Below are 19025 nucleotides of genomic sequence, written 5' to 3'. Positions count from 1 at the left end.
CCTATTGGTGATTCAGGGAAATATATCATTTCCATGATGGATGTTTTTTCTAAATGGCCCGTCCTCAAGATTATTAAAAAAGTTGATACAGAATCTGTAATTACATTTTTTGATGAAGTGTTTACATCTGAAGGTATTCCAGCTAACATTATTAGTGATAATGGTGTACAATTCACTTCAGAAACCATGACTCATTACTTATCCAAGTGTGGTATCACTCACAAAACCACTTCATTGTATAATCCAAGTGGCAATGGTTTAATTGAAAGGTATAACAGGGTTTTAAAAGGCACCATTCAATTAGCTTGCCAAAATGGTGTTCCCTGGGAAATTCAAATCTTTAAAACCTTATGGGCATACAGAGTTGCCATAGCTGATTCAACTAAGTTTTCTCCTTTTGAGCTCATGAGAGGAAGAAAACCGAGGGGTAAATGGTACCCTGGGTGAATTAAAAACTCTGGGGAAGTGTATTGGTCATCAAGTGAGGTTAAAAACAATTTATCCTTCAAACATGATGAATACAAAAAATTCTATGATGTCAAACATGGTACTAAAGATGTCAAGATTTCTGTTGGCCAATGGGTTAGGATCAAAAAACCAGGTTTTACGAAGAAGGGAGTCAGCAAATTTTTTCCACCCCAACGCATTGCATCTTTAAGGAAAAATGCAGTTGTGTTAGATGATGGAAAGTGTTGGAACTTGAAGAGAGTTGCATTGTGCAGCCCTCCCAAACTTAACATGACTGCTCAATCCCGTAAATGTGTTAGAATTCCTTGTCTACATAGTGATGTTAGTATTAGAAATGATCAACATACTTCTTCACAAAATGGGAATGTCAATGTTAGACCAAAAAGAATTGTCAAACCACCTGTTTCTTTGCAAGATTATATATGCGATTACATTTTTGTTGTTTGTGTAAGGGAGGAGATGTGTAGTGTCGCGTGTTTGCTCTGCTTTGTTCGCGTGTTTCTTGATTCCGTTTCACGAGGACAAAGCAAAGCGAGAACGCGTATTCTTGGAATTCCACAAGCCCGTGTTTTCACAGATGTGTATATTTAAATGTGCATGCTCGTGGGCATTATCTCAAGCCCATAGTTGGTTAACGAGAAGTTGTTGACACTCAAAGTGAGTTATGTACGTTAGGAGAAGATCGTTGTTCATCGAGAGAGCTAGACGCTTTGAAGACGTCCGGTTGAGCCTTTGAATAAATTTGCACTACAAACTACGAGTGTCTAAATGTATTTACAACAGCCCTATGTATCTGAGGAGAGGACTGGAAGTGTACTCTCAAGAGTAGAGCATTGCGTTCCAATGCTATGATCCTATTACAAGTTCCAAAAGTGTGCAGGGCGAGAAGGAGTGGAAGATCTTTATTTTTCCTGACTTCTAAGCGCTGGAACATCCTTCATACTGCACTCCGCGCCGTTCCCTCTGAATCAATCTTCCATAAACGGCTAAAGAGCTTCCGCTTTGCAGCTCTGCCATAGGATTTGGATTCTCAAATGTTGGATCACTGGTTTGTTGCTAGCGAGGGACGCCTCCTAGGAAGCAGCTGCGCGCTTTCAAATATGTATTGTATTGCTGTATTGTGTAGGTATTTTTGCATGGTCTTTATTTTTACAGTCCACATTTTAAATTCTATATTGTGACATCAATGAAGTGTATAGTAGAGACACATACTGAAAGGAATAGTGTGGGTGCCAGTTGGAAGGAGTGCACATAGAAGACTATGTTTTCGTTCACTATGTTGTGCGACACTGAGGGCCTTATTATGAGTAAGGTGGTCCATGGGACCGCCATACTAGTGGTGACAGGCCAACCACCACCAAATGCGGGCCCACCCACAGTATTCCATGTGTGGCGGTCGGACGACCACAGGACCGCTGCGACTGCTGGTGATTCAGGATCCTGCTGTGGCCGTACAGCTGTCAGAGGTTGAAATATGTTGTCGGTACCGTAGCGACACCGCCTAGCATATTTCGAGTTGCCTATCCACCGCCTTTTTCCTGGTGGGGAGCCCACCATGAAAAGGGTGGCGGAGAGGCAACCTTGCAGCCTCTGGTCCTGGGGGTGCATGCAGGGGCAGCACATGCTGTGCCCCCCCTGGATTTGCACCCCCAGTTCTTGCACGCCACACCGTGCAGGAAGGTGCAGCTAGCGCTCTGACAGCGTCGGTCTGCATGTTGGGCTCTTCTATGAGCCGAACAGACTGCCAGACCAGGATTTTACTCCTTATCTGGAAGGACGGCCGCACCACGGCTCTGGTGGTCCTACACCAGAAGGTGCTTTGGCACCGCCGCTTTTGGACCCCCAAATTCATAATGAGGTCCTGAGTCTCCTGGTCCTTGTCTTCTCTCCTTGTATTCATGTCTTTGAAGATTGTATCAACAGTAATCGCAATGATAAGTTGTGTTTTGTTGTGATTGATGCCAGGGGAATGCCGCATTGTGAAACATGAGCCACTGTTACCCAACTCCTGTAGGCCTGCACTTTTATCATCTATGGCAGAACCTGCAACCTCTCCTTAGTGTTTCAAACTCACCCTACAATTATTAAACTTCAATGCCTTCAGTGAACTGTACACTTTTTCGAATGGTTTCTCTGCTGCCCAAAAGCACACACACATACTCAGCATTTTAGGACGTAGCATCTGAATCTAGCTCTTGGGACGTTCTTGGCTTCCCCAGCCAGCTCTGCTCCGGAACTCACCTGCGGTACTGCTCCTGAAGGTGAGCTCCTGTCCCTGGGTGGTCACCGAGAACCTGGTATCATCTTTCTGCATCACCAACGTGATGGATGAAACCATCACAAACAGCCTTGAGTACTGCTCCTAAACCAGGGGCGATAGAAGGGGCATGTGCATTAATACAAGCAGGTGAGGGACGGACGTCATAAAGCGTACATGCATTAATACGAGCAGGTGAGGGATGGACAGCAGGAGGGGTATGTATATTAATACGAGCAGGTGAGGGATGGACGGCAGGAGTGGTATGTATATCAATACGAGCAGGTGAGGGATGGACGGCAGGAGTGGTATGTACATTAATACGAGCAGGTGAGGGATGGACAGCAGGAGGGGTATGTATATTAATACGAGCAGGTGAGGGATGGACGGCAGGAGTGGTATGTACATTAATACGAGCAGGTGAGGGATGGACAGCCGGAGGGGTATGTACATTAATACGAGCAGGTGAGGGATGGACAGCAGGAGGGGTATGTGGATTAATACGAGCAGGTGAGGGATGGACAGCAGGAGGGGTATGTGCATTCATACGAGCAGGTGAGGGATGGACAGCAGGAGGGGTATGTGCATTAATACGAGCAGGTGAGGGACGGACGTCATAAAGCGTACATGCATTAATACGAGCAGGTGAGGGATGGACAGCAGGAGGGGTATGTGCATTAATACGAGCAGGTGAGGGATGGACAGCAGGAGGGGTATGTGCATTAATACGAGCAGGTGAGGGATGGACAGCAGGAGGGGTATGTGCATTAATATGAGCAGGTGAGGGACGGACGTCATAAAGCGTACATGCATTAATACGAGCAGGTGACGGATGGGCGGCAGGAGGGGTATGTGCATTAATACGAGCAGGTGACGGATGGGCGGCAGGAGGGGTATGTACATTAATACGAGCAGGTGACGGATGGACAGCGGGAGGGGTATGTACATTAATACGAGCAAGTGAGGGACAGACGTCATAAAGCGTACATGCATTAATACGAGCAGGTGAGTGATGGACAGCAGGAGGGGTATGTGCATTAATACGAGCAAGTGAGGGATGGACAGCAGGAGGGGTAGGTGCATTAATACGAGCAGGTGAGGGACGGACGTCATAAAGCGTACATGCATTAATACGAGCAGGTGAGGGATGGACGGCAGGAGGGGTATGTGCATTAATACGAGCAGGTGAGGGATGGACAGCAGGAGGGGTGTGTGCATTAATACGAGCAGGTGAGGGATGGACGTCAAAGCATACATGCATTAATACGAGCAGGTGAGGGATGGACAGCAGGAGGGGTATGTGCATTAATACGAGCAGGTGAGGGATGGACAGCGGGAGGGGTATGTGCATTAATACGAGCAGGTGAGGGACGGACGGCAGGAGGGGTATGTGCATTAATACGAGCAGGTGAGGGATGGACAGCAGGAGGGGTATGTGCATTAATACGAGCAGGTGAAGGATGGACAGCAGGAGGGGTATGTACATTAATACGAGCAGGTGAGGGATGGACAGCAGGAGGGGTATGTGGATTAATACGAGCAGGTGAGGGATGGACAGCAGGAGGGGTATATGCATTCATACGAGCAGGTGAGGGATGGACAGCAGGAGGGTTATGTGCATTAATACGAGCAGGTGAGGGACGGACGTCATAAAGCGTACATGCATTAATACGAGCAGGTGAGGGATGGACAGCAGGAGGGGTATGTGCATTAATACGAGCAGGTGAGGGATGGACAGCAGGAGGGGTATGTGCATTAATACGAGCAGGTGAGGGATGGACAGCAGGAGGGGTATGTGCATTAATATGAGCAGGTGAGGGACGGACGTCATAAAGCGTACATGCATTAATACGAGCAGGTGACGGATGGGCGGCAGGAGGGGTATGTGCATTAATACGAGCAGGTGAAGGATGGGCGGCAGGAGGGGTATGTACATTAATACGAGCAGGTGACGGATGGACAGCGGGAGGGGTATGTACATTAATACGAGCAAGTGAGGGACAGACGTCATAAAGCGTACATGCATTAATACGAGCAGGTGAGTGATGGACAGCAGGAGGGGTATGTGCATTAATACGAGCAAGTGAGGGATGGACAGCAGGAGGGGTAGGTGCATTAATACGAGCAGGTGAGGGACGGACGTCATAAAGCGTACATGCATTAATACGAGCAGGTGAGGGATGGACGGCAGGAGGGGTATGTGCATTAATACGAGCAGGTGAGGGATGGACAGCAGGAGGGGTGTGTGCATTAATACGAGCAGGTGAGGGATGGACGTCAAAGCATACATGCATTAATACGAGCAGGTGAGGGATGGACAGCAGGAGGGGTATGTGCATTAATACGAGCAGGTGAGGGATGGACAGCGGGAGGGGTATGTGCATTAATACGAGCAGGTGAGGGACGGACGGCAGGAGGGGTATGTGCATTAATACGAGCAGGTGAGGGATGGACAGCAGGAGGGGTATGTGCATTAATACGAGCAGGTGAAGGATGGACAGCAGGAGGGGTATGTGCATTAATACGAGCAGGTGAGGGATGGACGGCAGGAGGGGTATGTGCATTAATACGAGCAGGTGAGGGACAGACGTCATAAAGCGTACATGCATTAATACGAGCAGGTGAGGGATGGACAGCAGGAGGGGTATGTGCATTAATACGAGCAGGTGAGGGACGGACGTCATAAAGCATACATGCATTAATACGAGCAGGTGAGGGATGGACAGCAGGAGGGGTATGTGGATTAATACGAGCAGGTGAGGGATGGACAGCAGAAGGGGTATGTGCATTCATACGAGCAGGTGAGGGATGGACAGCAGGAGGGGTATGTGCATTAATACGAGCAGGTGAGGGACGGACGTCATAAAGCGTACATGCATTAATACGAGCAGGTGAGGGATGGACAGCAGGAGGGGTATGTGCATTAATACGAGCAGGTGAGGGATGGACGGCAGGAGGGGCATGTGCATTAATACAAGCAGGTGAGGGACGGACGTCATAAAGCGTACATGCATTAATACGAGCAGGTGAGGGATGGACAGCAGGAGGGGTATGTGCATTAATACGAGCAAGTGAGGGATGGACAGCAGGAGGGGTAGGTGCATTAATACGAGCAGGTGAGGGACGGACGTCATAAAGCGTACATGCATTAATACGAGCAGGTGAGGGATGGACAGCAGGAGGGGTATGTGCATTAATACGAGCAGGTGAGGGACGGACGTCATAAAGCGTACATGCATTAATACGAGCAGGTGAGGGATGGACGGCAGGAGGGTTATGTGCATTAATACGAGCAGGTGAAGGATGGACAGCAGGAGGGGTATGTGCATTAATACGAACAGGTGAGGGACGGACGGCAGGAGGGGTATGTGCATTAATACGAGCAGGTGAGGGACGGACGGCAGGAGGGGTATGTGCATTAATACGAGCAGGTGAGGGACGGACGGCAGGAGGGGTATGTGCATTAATACGAGCAGGTGAGGGATGGACAGCAGGAGGGGTATGTGCATTAATACGAGCAGGTGAGGGATGGACAGCAGGAGGGGTATGTATATCAATACGAGCAGGTGAGGGACGGACGTCATAAAGCATACATGCATTAATACGAGCAGGTGAGGGATGGACAGCAGGAGGGGTATGTGCATTAATACGAGCAGGTGAGGGACGGACGTCATAAAGCGTACATGCATTAATACGAGCAGGTGAGGGATGGACGGCAGGAGGGGTATGTGCATTAATACGAGCAGGTGAGGGATGGACGGCAGGAGGGGTATGTGCATTAATACGAGCAGGTGAGGGATGGACGGCAGGAGGGGCATGTGCATTAATACAAGCAGGTGAGGGACGGACGTCATAAAGCGTACATGCATTAATACGAGCAGGTGAGGGATGGACAGCAGGAGGGGTATGTGCATTAATACGAGCAGGTGAGGGATGGACAGCAGGAGGGGTATGAGCATTAATACGAGCAGGTGAGGGACGGACGTCATAAAGCGTACATGCATTAATACGAGCAGGTGAGGGATGGACGGCAGGAGGGGTATGTGCATTAATACGAGCAGGTGAGGGATGGACAGCAGGAGGGGTATGTATATCAATACGAGCAGGTGAGGGACGGACGTCATAAAGCGTACATGCATTAATACGAGCAGGTGAGGGATGGACAGCAGGAGGGGTATGTGCATTAATACGAGCAGGTGAGGGACGGACGTCATAAAGCGTACATGCATTAATACGAGCAGGTAAGGGATGGACGGCAGGAGGGGTATGTGCATTAATACGAGCAGGTGAAGGATGGACAGCAGGAGGGGTATGTGCATTAATACGAACAGGTGAGGGACGGACGGCAGGAGGGGTATGTGCATTAATACGAGCAGGTGAGGGATGGACGGCAGGAGGGGTATGTGCATTAATACGAGCAGGTGAGGGACGGACGGCAGGAGGGGTATGTGCATTAATACGAGCAGGTGAGGGATGGACAGCAGGAGGGGTATGTGCATTAATACGAGCAGGTGAGGGATGGACAGCAGGAGGGGTATGTATATCAATACGAGCAGGTGAGGGACGGACGTCATAAAGCATACATGCATTAATACGAGCAGGTGAGGGATGGACAGCAGGAGGGGTATGTGCATTAATACGAGCAGGTGAGGGACGGACGTCATAAAGCGTACATGCATTAATACGAGCAGGTGAGGGATGGACGGCAGGAGGGGTATGTGCATTAATACGAGCAGGTGAGGGATGGACGGCAGGAGGGGTATGTGCATTAATACGAACAGGTGAGGGACGGACGGCAGGAGGGGTATGTGCATTAATATGAGCAGGTAAGGGATGGACAGCGGGAGGGGTATGTACATTAATACGAGCAGGTGAGGGACGGACGTCATAAAGCGTACATGCATTAATACGAGCAGGTGAGGGATGGACGGCAGGAGGGGTATGTGCATTAATGCGAGCAGGTGGGGGATAGACGGCAGGAGGTTTATGGGTATTAATACCACCAGGTGAGAGGCAGACGCTAGGAGGGGTATGTACATTAACACAGGCTATTGAGGGACGGATGGTAGGAGGTTTATGGGCATTAGTACAAGAAGATAAGGAACGGACGCCAGGGTTTATGTACATTAATAAGAGCAGGTGAGGGATGGACAGCGGGAGGGGTATGTACATTAATACATGCAGGTGAGGGACACAAGCTGGGAGGGAAATGTGCGGTAATAGGAGTAGGTGAAGGATGGATGCCAGGAGGGGTAAGGGCATTAATACGAGCAGGTGGGGGATGGACGGTAGGATGATGGGCATTAGTACACCAGGGGGCGTATGTAGGAAGCTGTCTCTGTATATACTATACTAAGGTGAGGTATTGTGTGCACAGAGTCCAGTGGAACCCCAAAGGTAGGCAGAGGTAAAAGTGGTTAGCACCTAACTCTCTATTTGTGGTAGCTTGGTCGAGCAGTAAGGCCTGATCAGAGGACAGTGTTAAGCATTTGTTGCGCACACTCAGTCAGCAAATGATTGTCACATACTCACAGACTTAACTTGGACCAATTGGTTTTGTATAAAAGTATTCTTTTAGTTATTTTATTTTCTAGAACCAAGCAAGCCTGGCACAGGTAAGTTGATAAATACTTTGCAGTAAATATACAGTTTGAAATGCAATTGTAAATGTACTTTGAAATGGTTACAGTTTGAATTACTGGTATGCAATACTGTGAAATGCTGTACATATACTTTGTATCAACTTTGCAATGAAAACTACAGGTAAGTTACTTTTGCATTACTTTTGAGATTACTTTTTAGATTACTTTTTAGATCACTTTTTCTACTCAGTGTGATATGCCTAGACATTACACTGGGACATTTCCTAGAGAAAAGGTAAGTAAGTCAGTTTTGCACAATAGTTATTTTTCAGGTTTTCATACAAATCAACTCCACGCTTAGAACATTTTTTAGAGAAAAACTGTCAATGGATTCCTAAGGAGAGAAATGAAGTTAATGGTTACCAGGTAAGTAATCGGTCTTTGCAGTTGAGCTGCTGGGGTTAGAACAAGAGTTCCCCCAGGGTCAAGGATGCACTCTCGTTACACCCTCAGCGGCACTAGGGTGGCCGGGTGCAGAGTGCTGAGGCCCAGTGTTATCCAATGGGGGGGTGGGGTCCTCTGGTTTGTGGCTGCTGGCAAGCAGGCCACTGGGTTGTGGGAGCAAAGCTCCTAGGGTTTAGGTAAGGGCAAAAGTGGAAACAATTTGGCACCAAAGGTGCACCCTCTGCGGCACTAGGGCGGCCCGGTGCAGGGTGCTGTTTCAAGGTCGGATGCCCTGTTATTTTCAATGGAGAACCTCCGGTTTGCAGAAGCACTGCAGGCAGGGAGAGGGAGGACGTCTGGGTGCGACCACCACTTCGAGAGGTATGTTGGGAAGTTAGGGGTTGGTTAGGCACCGTCGGTTTGGGCACACAAGGCCGTGGGGCATTGGGTGCAGGGGTGCCTTTTGGGGTCGGATCTTCTTACCAGCTCCTGGTCGCGGTTAGGGGGCCTTCTGGATTTAGGCTGCAGGCGCCGGCTGGAGGCTTTAGGCAGGTCATGGGTCGTCGGATCTTGGTTCAGGATTGCCGGGGTGACCTCCTCGTGGTGTTTGCCCACTATAGCTCGGGCTGTGGATGGCGGGTGCAGAGTGTGGCGGATTAGTGGTCTCCGGCTGCTGCCAGAGGTTGCAGTTGAACAAATCTGGTGTTCACGGGAGAAGCAGTCTTTGCAAGTGAAGGCAGGCATGTCCTCTGGGGTTTTTGAGGCTGCTGGCTGCAGGACATACAGGGATTTCGCAGGAGCAGGTTCGAGGGTGAGACAGGCCGGTAGGGCTGGGGTCAAGTCAGTGAGTGTCTTCCTCTTGTTAGCTGCTGCACGGCTGTTCGGTCCTTCTTCTTTTCTTCTTGTTTCTTGTCTGGATCTGAGGAAGCAAGGTTCAGGGGTGCCCCTAAATACTAGATTTAGGGACATTACAGGTAGGTAAAAGGCAGGGACCAATGGCTCCCTTCCATGGAGTGGGTACACCCCCTATTATGCCACCCTCCAGTGGGAGGGGGCATGTGCCTGTCCCTGGTTGGCTGAGTCTCCCCATCTTCAAGATGGCATGGACTGAGAGTTGCGGTTCACTTCGCCCCCCTACCCGAGGGGTGGAGTTGGCAGAGGTGGGCACACACTTGTTTTTCCCGCCGGTTCTCCTGCCCAAAGTGGGGGTCAGAACCAGTGGGTACCAGTTGCTGAAAGCAGTAATTGGCCCTGGGAAGCTCACAAAGGCGGCAAGCCTTTGAAGCTTCCCCTTCGTGAACCCTGCCCATCCTGGGGGAGGAGGCTTGGCACCTCGTTCGAGAATGTGCATTGTTTTAGGCCCCAGACAGCAGCAGGCTCTCGACCCAGGGGTCCAGAAACAGGTCTGGTGGTGGCAGGTGAAAGCAGCCACTCAGTCTGGACACTAGTGGTGGGTTAGTTTTCAGGGGGCATCTCTAAGATGCCCCCTGTGTGCATTTTTCAATAAATCCCGCACTGGCATCAATGTGGGTTTAATGTGCTGAGAGGTTTGATACCAAACTTCTCAGTTTTCAGTGTAGCCACTATGGTGCTGTGGAGTTTGTAATGACAACCTCCCAGCACCATATACTCTTAATGGCAGCACTGCACTTACAATGTCTAAGAATGGACTTAGACACTGTAGGGGTACAGGGCTCATGCACCTGTACCATCACCACTGGTATAGTGCACCCAACTAGAGGGGTGACTGATCTATGCCAGGGCAGTGGGTTGTACGCATGGCAAACAGGGATGTGTGCCATGTTGATTCTTCACTTTGTTCTGCACCAAGACACTCAGCCTGCAAAGGCAGTGAGTGAGTGTAAAGGTACAGGAACTCTAAGGGTGACACAATGAGTGCTGCAGCCCTTAGAGGCCTTCTCTGGTCACAGTGCCCTGGGTATCTGTGGTACCATTTACCAGGGACTGACCGGTGGCCAGAGATGCCAGTTGGGTTAGTTTTGGGGAAAGAACAATGGCCCTGGGAACCTGATTGTCAGGGACCCAGGGCACATCAAGTAAAAGTGCACCAGTTGTCTGGCAAACAGTGGGGGGGGGTTATTGCAACAGAAACCCACTTTCCTACAGACAGTCATTCAGGTCAAAGATCATAGCATAGCCTGCGATTTCACTGGTTGCCATCTGATGTCACTTCCGCCACTCACTGTGATTTGGTGAAATGGCATTGATGTACTCAGACAGGAAGTGAGGTTTACAGGTACAACTCTCAAGCGTGGGCAGAGACCCCAAAGTAGAGTATGCCTTGGAGGTGGGACTACCAAGCGGCGCCAGCAGATAAGATTCCAGGAGCCTATGAGGAGGTTGTCAGAGACCGGAAGGAGGAAGACAGCAGAGTGCAGGAGACGGAGAATGTGGTACAGAGTGAGACCGGAAAGAACAGCAGGAGCCCGAAGCGCCACCGAGGTAGCAGCCGAGGAGCGGCTAGGAGGCCAACGGCAACATGCGGCGCCCAGCCACGTGTCCAGTAGGGACGTGGCTAGAACAGGTGCATGCCCGCTTTCGGGGAACCGCAAGTTTCCACTGCAGAAACGGGAGGGAAGCGCGCTGCGTAAATCCCTGTTCCTTTTGGTGACGGCCCTTTCCCCTGCACAGTCCAGAGAGCCGACCAGGTGTATTCTTTCCTCACTCCTCCCCCCCCCCACACCAAAGACAGAGTGCAGCACTAATGGTAGTGCATCTTTTTGTTTTCTCTCTTCGTCCCCGATTGCCCCGACGACCTACGCTCCGGAGAGACGCCAAGGAGGATAAGTCTCTATCCCCCTGAGGAAGACGTCACCTGGACAGTGTTGTCTGATATTTTTGGTTAACCTACAACAATAAATAACCTTGGCAACCAAACTCGTAGTGTCCCATTTTACCTGCCCAGCGCGACGCCCCACGGTGTACATTTTGAAAAGTGCCAGAAGAAACCTACCTCTTTGCCGCTGTAAATGAAGAGTACTCTTCCGTCAAACGTGGCCCACACCACCTCGTATCTATGGGGTCAGGGAGGACATGAGTTAGTGCTTATCTTCGTGCAATTTTGGGGGCCATAAAGCGCCATCTAAATAATCGAAATCTACAACCAAAGTCATCAACTCAATACATTTAAATAACATTAAGCACATTAGGCTCCACAAGGAAGACAGCGAGTGGTTAAGATATCAAACCATAAGGATTTATCAAAAATTTTAAAGGATCACAAACTCAAGATCATCAAATTCATGTCAATCAATAAATGAATGCATTTTGCAATTATGAAGTTCAAATCAATCGAACTCATAGAAGTGAAGGAACAAATTAGTATAAGTTGTCTCATAAGGAAAAGGTTACTGCAGCACTTTTCCCACACGGAGAGCACCCTATTCTGCTCTGAGCGGTCTCGATTGGGAGAGAAGCATCTACAGGAAACGTTCTGCTCTACACAAGCTTAAATCACACAATTCAGACATTCACTACACCTGCGCATGGTTTCCACAAAACGCTCTAATCAGGTTAAGGCATACAGATACAACCTAGAGCTCATTAGTGTCTCAGGATCCTACACAATACAGCTTCTCTAGGCGTCCTTCAAACTCACAGTCATCCGCAACAAACCAGAACAATGGACCAGCCCGTATTCTGCATGTGGACTCTTGCCACTAATCAGGACATTCTACAGTTACCACGCAAAGGAAAACATTTCACATGAGAAAGAGAACAAAGACACAGCGCATTTGTTAATTGTGAGTTCTGCTTCTCCTAGAAATAAAATTCACACAACATGAAACAAGGCAACTCGCAAACATTAATCATTTAAAATACAGGCCTAAATTAGCAGTGGTCAATATAAAGGGAATGGTACACAGTTAACAGCATTTGTGAGTTCACATGTTGATACTGATAAAATGCAAAACAATTCATATGAAAAATAACCTTATCACTTGGCAAGGATTATGGGGCCCAGGCACACTATAAATACAGACAATTACACACTGTTGTGGTCTGGTGGTGCCTTCTCCACCAGTCGTCTCACAATGTCTTGTGCCCAACATTAACCCAAAATCATTGAAGCTGACCAATTCACCTCACATAATGATAAAAAACCTTCAACATGGTATCTCCTAAACAGAATTCTATCCCAGAACCGTCTGAAAAGTCACCCACAGAGTAGAAGATACACTTCAGTCAAGGCACTAGAGAAATGGCAACCCCATATCGCATTTCACATCACGTCTACAAACCAAGGGGTTGCTGTCCTTCTAGGCCACTCTGTGGTCTGTCAGAGACTTCAGAGAGGTTCTTAAGATTAAGTCACAGGTAGTTTCTCGGACAATGTGAGGGACAGAGACTCAGAACTGTGGAGCAACAGCGCCAAAACTCAAGAAGAAACAACTGTGGTTAGCAGTGTGATGAATTGAATGGAAAGAACAACTCTGATGACCTTATAAGGTCATGTATCCCAAAGCTATTTGAACATTTACATCCTTGCATATGTGCAGATTTCCAAAAGCTAGAAATTTACAAAGGTTTGCAAGAGTACTCCTGGAAACCAGTGACTCCTGGAAATGTTTGTGAATGACACATAATGACATTGGAAAGGGCTTTCTGCATGCATACATAAACACAGTGTACAAATGAGAACTGGGAAATGCCAATACTTTTTGGAAATTGGTACTTCATTTTGTTTTCCCTATCGGGAAACCCCTCTCCTCTACAATTTCATTGGTTTTGAAAAAAAAAGAAATGTTATAAGCAATTTTATTGGTTTTTGCAAACAACAGCACCATACATTGCTACTCTGTGAAAAATGACACATTTGATTAGTTCCCCAGTTGAAACTCTGCACTCCCCAAGCCGGATTCATTGCCTATTGAGACCTCAGGTTACCCCGCCTCCCCCTCCCCCCCCCAATAAATCGATTTCTGCTCGCCAGCCCCATCCATTTGCCCCATATGGGTTCATGCTTGGCAGGACATCCTCTCGCCTCGTACACCGTTTTTTCTTGCATGGCGCAGCAGTCCACCCCCCTCCGCCATTTGGCTGCAATGTCTCTTTTGGCCACCATAATGGCTGCTTCCAGGAACGACCTATTGGCTCGTGATCCGTCCAGTCCCTCTATCACTCCAAGGAGAAGGGCAAGGGGACTAAGTGGGACACCCTAGCCCAATACATCGCTCAGTTCTGCTACTATCACTGTCCACTAACTGGTGAGGAAGGTGCAGGACCAGACCATGTGATAGAAATGTGCGGGTTCCGCTGCTTATCTCAGGCTCCCTCTAAAGGACCCAGCCATTGTTCCCAGCGCTCTTTCAGAGGGTCCAGGTAGATGGGGAATTATTTATCATGGATCAGTAGACTTGAGAGACTCCTCTTTTCCCCAGGTTACCCATGAGGATTTTGGCCTCGATCGGGGTGAATTCTGGGAATGTAGTGTTTTCAGGGGCGTGAGGGGCAATAGCATGCCAGAGTTGGAGCTATTTATAGAAGTGGGTGGAGTGTAAGGAGTACGTATGTTGTAAGTCTTGGAAGGAGAATAGGTGCCCTCCCTTCCACACGTCACCCAGGTGTGTAACCCCTATCAGGTCCCAAATCCGAAACCCCTCCAGTGCTCCAACCTCCCCAAGCCATTTTCCATGCCACAGAGCCGTCTGTAATGTGAGTTTGGCATCCCCCTGAGTCTATCACAATGCAGAGCTCCATGCCAGTCACCGTTGGGATAGTTTGAGGGATCAGGGCCCCGTAGAGCATACCCGGACCTGGGAAAATCCATTAGCCAGTTTTAACATTCATTCACACACTCACTTTTCACGACCCCATTGAAACTCACACCCTCACTCATTATATGGCGAAAAAAAAAGATCTCCGCAAAGTGACCCTTCGGGTTACCCGTAGGGCATTGCAGCGCTGGGCCAATGAGGAGCACTGCCAAATGATGAAGCATGACATACCTTGGGATGGGTGAGGGCAACAAGAGACATAACTTGTGACAGTCTCTTGTTGATAGAAAAGTACCTAGTAACTTACATTTCTGTCTTCTGGTCTCATTAGAAACTGTAATCCTACTTTTGGATTAATAGTAGCTGCTTGACCGGTTCTTTCAGATGGGATACATCATCTTCCACCTCAGGCAATCGGGATTCGGCTTCTGTTATCCGGGCGGTGGCATTACAAAGATCTTGGCGGATGAGGGCCATGTCTACTCGCACTTCCTCTATTTTGGTTTCTACTGAGTCTTAGGAAGACTTAATGGCTTGCAGGATCATGGCAAGTTCTCCGTCAAGGCAAGGGGTCTTGGTCGGTGCAACCTCATTGTGGCTGTGGACACTTGCGGTGTATTGCTCCATGCAGGTTTGGGAAGTGGTGGCTTCGCCCCTTTATCTTTACCCACTGCAAAATTATATTTAGAGTGGCGGCGCAGGTCTACAACGTGTGTTCGCTGCCAGGGCATCACTTTTGAAGGTACTTGCATTATTGTGCCCAATTTCGCAGCACCCATTCCTTGCTATCTGTGTTCGGACCCGCTTCAGGGTGATGCGACGTTGTCAGAGTGGGATCCAGGGGGGTTTTCTTTCTTGATCTCGGGGTGGTCGGGAGGGCTTCAGTCTCTTCTATCCCTTGCCAGGTTCTCAAGGTGTCTGGCGAGAATGCTCCGTCTCTTCCCCTGACCTCCCGTCCCAGGCTCCGTGGTCCAGACACTGAAGTGGCCTAGGGCACTCTGGGGCGGCCTTTGATCATCAATCTAGCCTCTTCATCGCCCAGGGCGTCGCGTGGCAATAGAGGCCAGATTGCAGGGTTTGCCAATACAATTACCCCCCCCCCCCACCCCCCACCCTCACAGGGCTCCAAGGGCCCTTGGCAGGCCCTCAATAGGGGTGAAGGCATCCCGCTCTGGGGCCAGCACAGGCTATGCACCTTGCCCCTCAGTGGTTGTCCTGCCGGGCCGCAGGCCGAACGTGTCATCCTCGTGATGCCAAGGGGGGATGGGGGGGGGGATAGAAGGCACCGATGTGGGTGCAGAGGAAGTGGCCTCATGCCCCAAGTAGCACTCACTCGGAGGGTCTCTGGCAGGCGTCTTGAGTGTTGCTCTCCGCACCTCAAGTTGGCTTGGAGTACATTAAGGGGGGGCAGCCTCCACCTCTATTGTGGTCAGAGGTCTGCCGCCCCCGCAGGCCAGCCCCACACCCCCACCGATCCTGCACCCCCCTCGCTAGTTAGGCACCAGTACCTCTTGTCCGGCTCGTGCAAGAGGCCTACTCCACCCTCACTGGGGCTCCATTATCATTCAGGTCTTCAGGACAGACAGGCCTGGTGTCACAGTGAGAAGGGGCACCTAGCCATGCCACAGGTGTCCACCAGGAGGGAACATTCGCCTATAGGTGCAGCAGGCCTCAGTATCCACCACAGGCTCGGATTTGCCCAGAACCAGTCACTCTTACTCACCGCCCCCACTCCCACAAGGCATGTTGCGCTGTGGGGGGCGGCTGCCGATTCTGTGTCCTGCCGAACGCAGGTTGATCCTGGTTACCGCGTCCCCTTGAAGGAGGATTGAAGGGAGAGGCAGGATTGCAGGTGCGTTGCCGACCGGCTCGACCGCCCAGTTCCCTACGCGGCGACATTTTCCGCAGGGGGCGTCACCTCAGTGCGGACCCACCGGCAACCAATGCACCAGACGGAATCCTGCTCATCCGCAGGCCAAATGTCTGCTGCACCCCTCCCTCTCCGCACTGGTCAGCGGGGGCTCCGACCAGCCTTCAGTGAAGCACCGCTGCACCCAGTGGCCAGATATCAGCAGACCTCTCGGTCTTTGATCAGGCAGCCGCCATTTTGCCTACTCACTGGCACCGCCGGGGGCTGCGGTTTCAAGCCTTCGTGGCACCGCTCGACGCGCCCCTCAGATCGGAGTTACAATTATGTACATGGTATATTAGAGAGATGTTGCTCCTGGAGGAGTACAAGGATGCAAGCGGATGACGGAGGGGTCTGGAGCACTCCTAGAGTGCGACCGCCATCATGACGTTCGAACCCACTCCCCGGATTTGAATGGTTATTGCAGATCCTGGAAAGGAATTTACTTCTACCTTTGTTGAAAGAAACACTAGAATGGCCACTCTCTGATCCAATAGTAGAAATTATCCATGCATGATATTAAACCATCATGAGGCAATGCTTTGTATGGGTAAATGGATTTACAAGTGAAAGGTCGCCTTTTGTGAACTTACCCAAGCCAGTGACTGTGCAAACTCAGTGAATGGGAACGCTCTCATCTGGGGTATACCACTCAACATTCCAAGATATTAAGACATAAGTCCAAACTCTAAGTAGGTAAAGTTCAGAAAAATGGCAATTCTCAAGAACATTTAACATGTCATTTTCTCTGTCAAGTAAGCTTACTTCTGCTTGCCATGCCACATCTCCAGGAATCCGCACTGTTCCATTGTCAATGACAAATGTCTGGGCGCTGGGTGGAGGGACGGCCCCACTGGAACATACCATTTGGAGATGATGGGGCGCTTTGCAATAGCAGTAGGTAACAGGCGCTCTGGTTTTCTAAAAAAAAGAGAAAAAGAAGCAGTTAGAAGCAGCACACAGGGACAATTTGGAACTACAGCGAAAATGCTTATGGAAATCAGTGTTTTAAAGGAAGTGAAAACATTATTGTTACCTAAATCAGTGTTTAGAATTAATGTAAGAGATTACTAGAACCCAATGTCCTGCCTCCTATGGGGACAGCAAACTTAGAAAAGATGTCCAACCTTCTGCACCCTATCCAAGACCAAGGTCAGATTTAGGTGACAGTGCACAATATTGTAATCTCTATTAGAGAAACATTTCTTTTCTGTTTTAGTTTGTGGACACCCTGATCAGGCAAATTATAAAAATACCCATAAACCAAGCATTACCATCATTTGATGCATTTTTGCTAAACTACAAAAGAAATACTCTGTGCAGCTTAGACAGGGCGAGATGACTATGGACCTTTACCAAGAAGCCAATGCTTGATTGTTTCTTGCTGCTCAACACTGGAGCAAAGGTTATCCGGTATGTGTTCTCCCACCACAGAAACAGAGATACTTGCAGCTGCTTCTACTTTTTAGTTCCTAAGGAGAAGATGCTTCTTGTTTTCTCAGGTCTTTCCTTGAGGACTCACATCCTGGCCTCGTAGCACCTCAACTCGGTACTGTGGGCCGAGTGCCTGAAACGTCGACATTCTGGCGACTGCCTGCACCACCATCATACAGGCATGTTCTCCTCCCTGTGTCAATGCTGCTGCCAAATGGACTCTGGCTTGGCGATGATCCAGGAGACCTGCCTAGGTGGTGGTCTTTGTTTACAGAGCAGCGGGCGGCTAGCCTGCCAAACAGTTGCCCTCCTTAACAGATCGCCTGGACAAAGCTGGTCTTGAAGCTGCTTGAACTCCGTGAAGAAGAGGAGTTCTAACCATCGTGGGCTGAGGTCGTCCCAACTGAGCAGGAACATCTACACCATTCGATGCCTTGTAGTGGAAAGAGCAGGCATGCTTTTCCGTGATCGGCTCCTGAAAGCCTATAATCAGATCAACACCTGAGAGAGGTTCTCAATGGCCAACTCTGAGGAGAGATTGGAGGTCAGTCAAAAAGACAAAGGAAAGGGGGATGGGAGGGGTGACCCTAGAGGGGATAGCAGGTGGCCTGGTATACTTGCAAAGTTGCCGGGTCAATCTCCTTCCACTCGCTGTCCTCAGTCATAGTCATTCAGTCTATCACACAAAAAGGTGATGCTTAGCCAATCCCAGTGTCACAGATTCATCTAGGCCACAAGGTTGAAAATTCACGGTGCACTTCTATTCCCCTCACTAGCCAGCACGAGGGCATCGGAGCACTTTTGGCAGACAGAGTACTCATGCAACTAGGGTACTAATGGAGTCAAAGCGCTAATGAATCAGTGTACCAAGGTATAGTTGAGCATTAATGACTTTCAGAGTATGAGTGTGATCAAAGTACGAGCGGAAACTTGAGCATTAATGAGAGTCAACACTAATGGAGTCAAAGTACAAATGAAACAAGCATTAATGAACATCTGGGTAATAATGGATGCAGAGTATCAATGGAAGACAGTACCAATGAACAATAAAGTCCTAATGCAAGTTACAGTACTAATAAAGTAATGGGAGGGAGAGTACTCCTGGGAGTATACAGGCATTGAGCACTACTGACACCAGTAAACGAACGGACGTCAGAGGACTAACATATTTAGAGCGTACCAATGAGAGTCAA

At 49.3% G+C, this 19025-nt stretch overlaps 1 protein-coding gene across 3 annotated transcripts in view; it reads right to left on the bottom strand.

Annotated features, from left to right (window-relative positions):
- The window catches only part of LOC146829685 (arf-GAP with Rho-GAP domain, ANK repeat and PH domain-containing protein 1-like), a 399658-nt gene that overhangs the window by 204925 nt on the left and 175708 nt on the right, over positions 1 to 19025 (bottom strand). For all 3 annotated transcript variants that reach the window (XM_085608376.1, XM_085608375.1, XM_085608377.1), the window contains 3 exons: positions 17164 to 17319; positions 11726 to 11786; positions 2710 to 2830 (listed from right to left, as the gene is read on the bottom strand). In XM_085608376.1, the coding sequence (XP_085464502.1) occupies positions 2710 to 2830; positions 11726 to 11786; positions 17164 to 17319 (338 nt within the window). The remainder of the gene's footprint in view (positions 1 to 2709; positions 2831 to 11725; positions 11787 to 17163; positions 17320 to 19025) is intronic.

Source organism: Triturus cristatus, chromosome 5_2 (genome assembly GCF_964204655.1).
Source record: "Triturus cristatus chromosome 5_2, aTriCri1.1, whole genome shotgun sequence".
NCBI lineage: Eukaryota > Metazoa > Chordata > Amphibia > Caudata > Salamandridae > Triturus > Triturus cristatus.
This window is presented reverse-complemented; position numbering and strand designations above follow the sequence as displayed.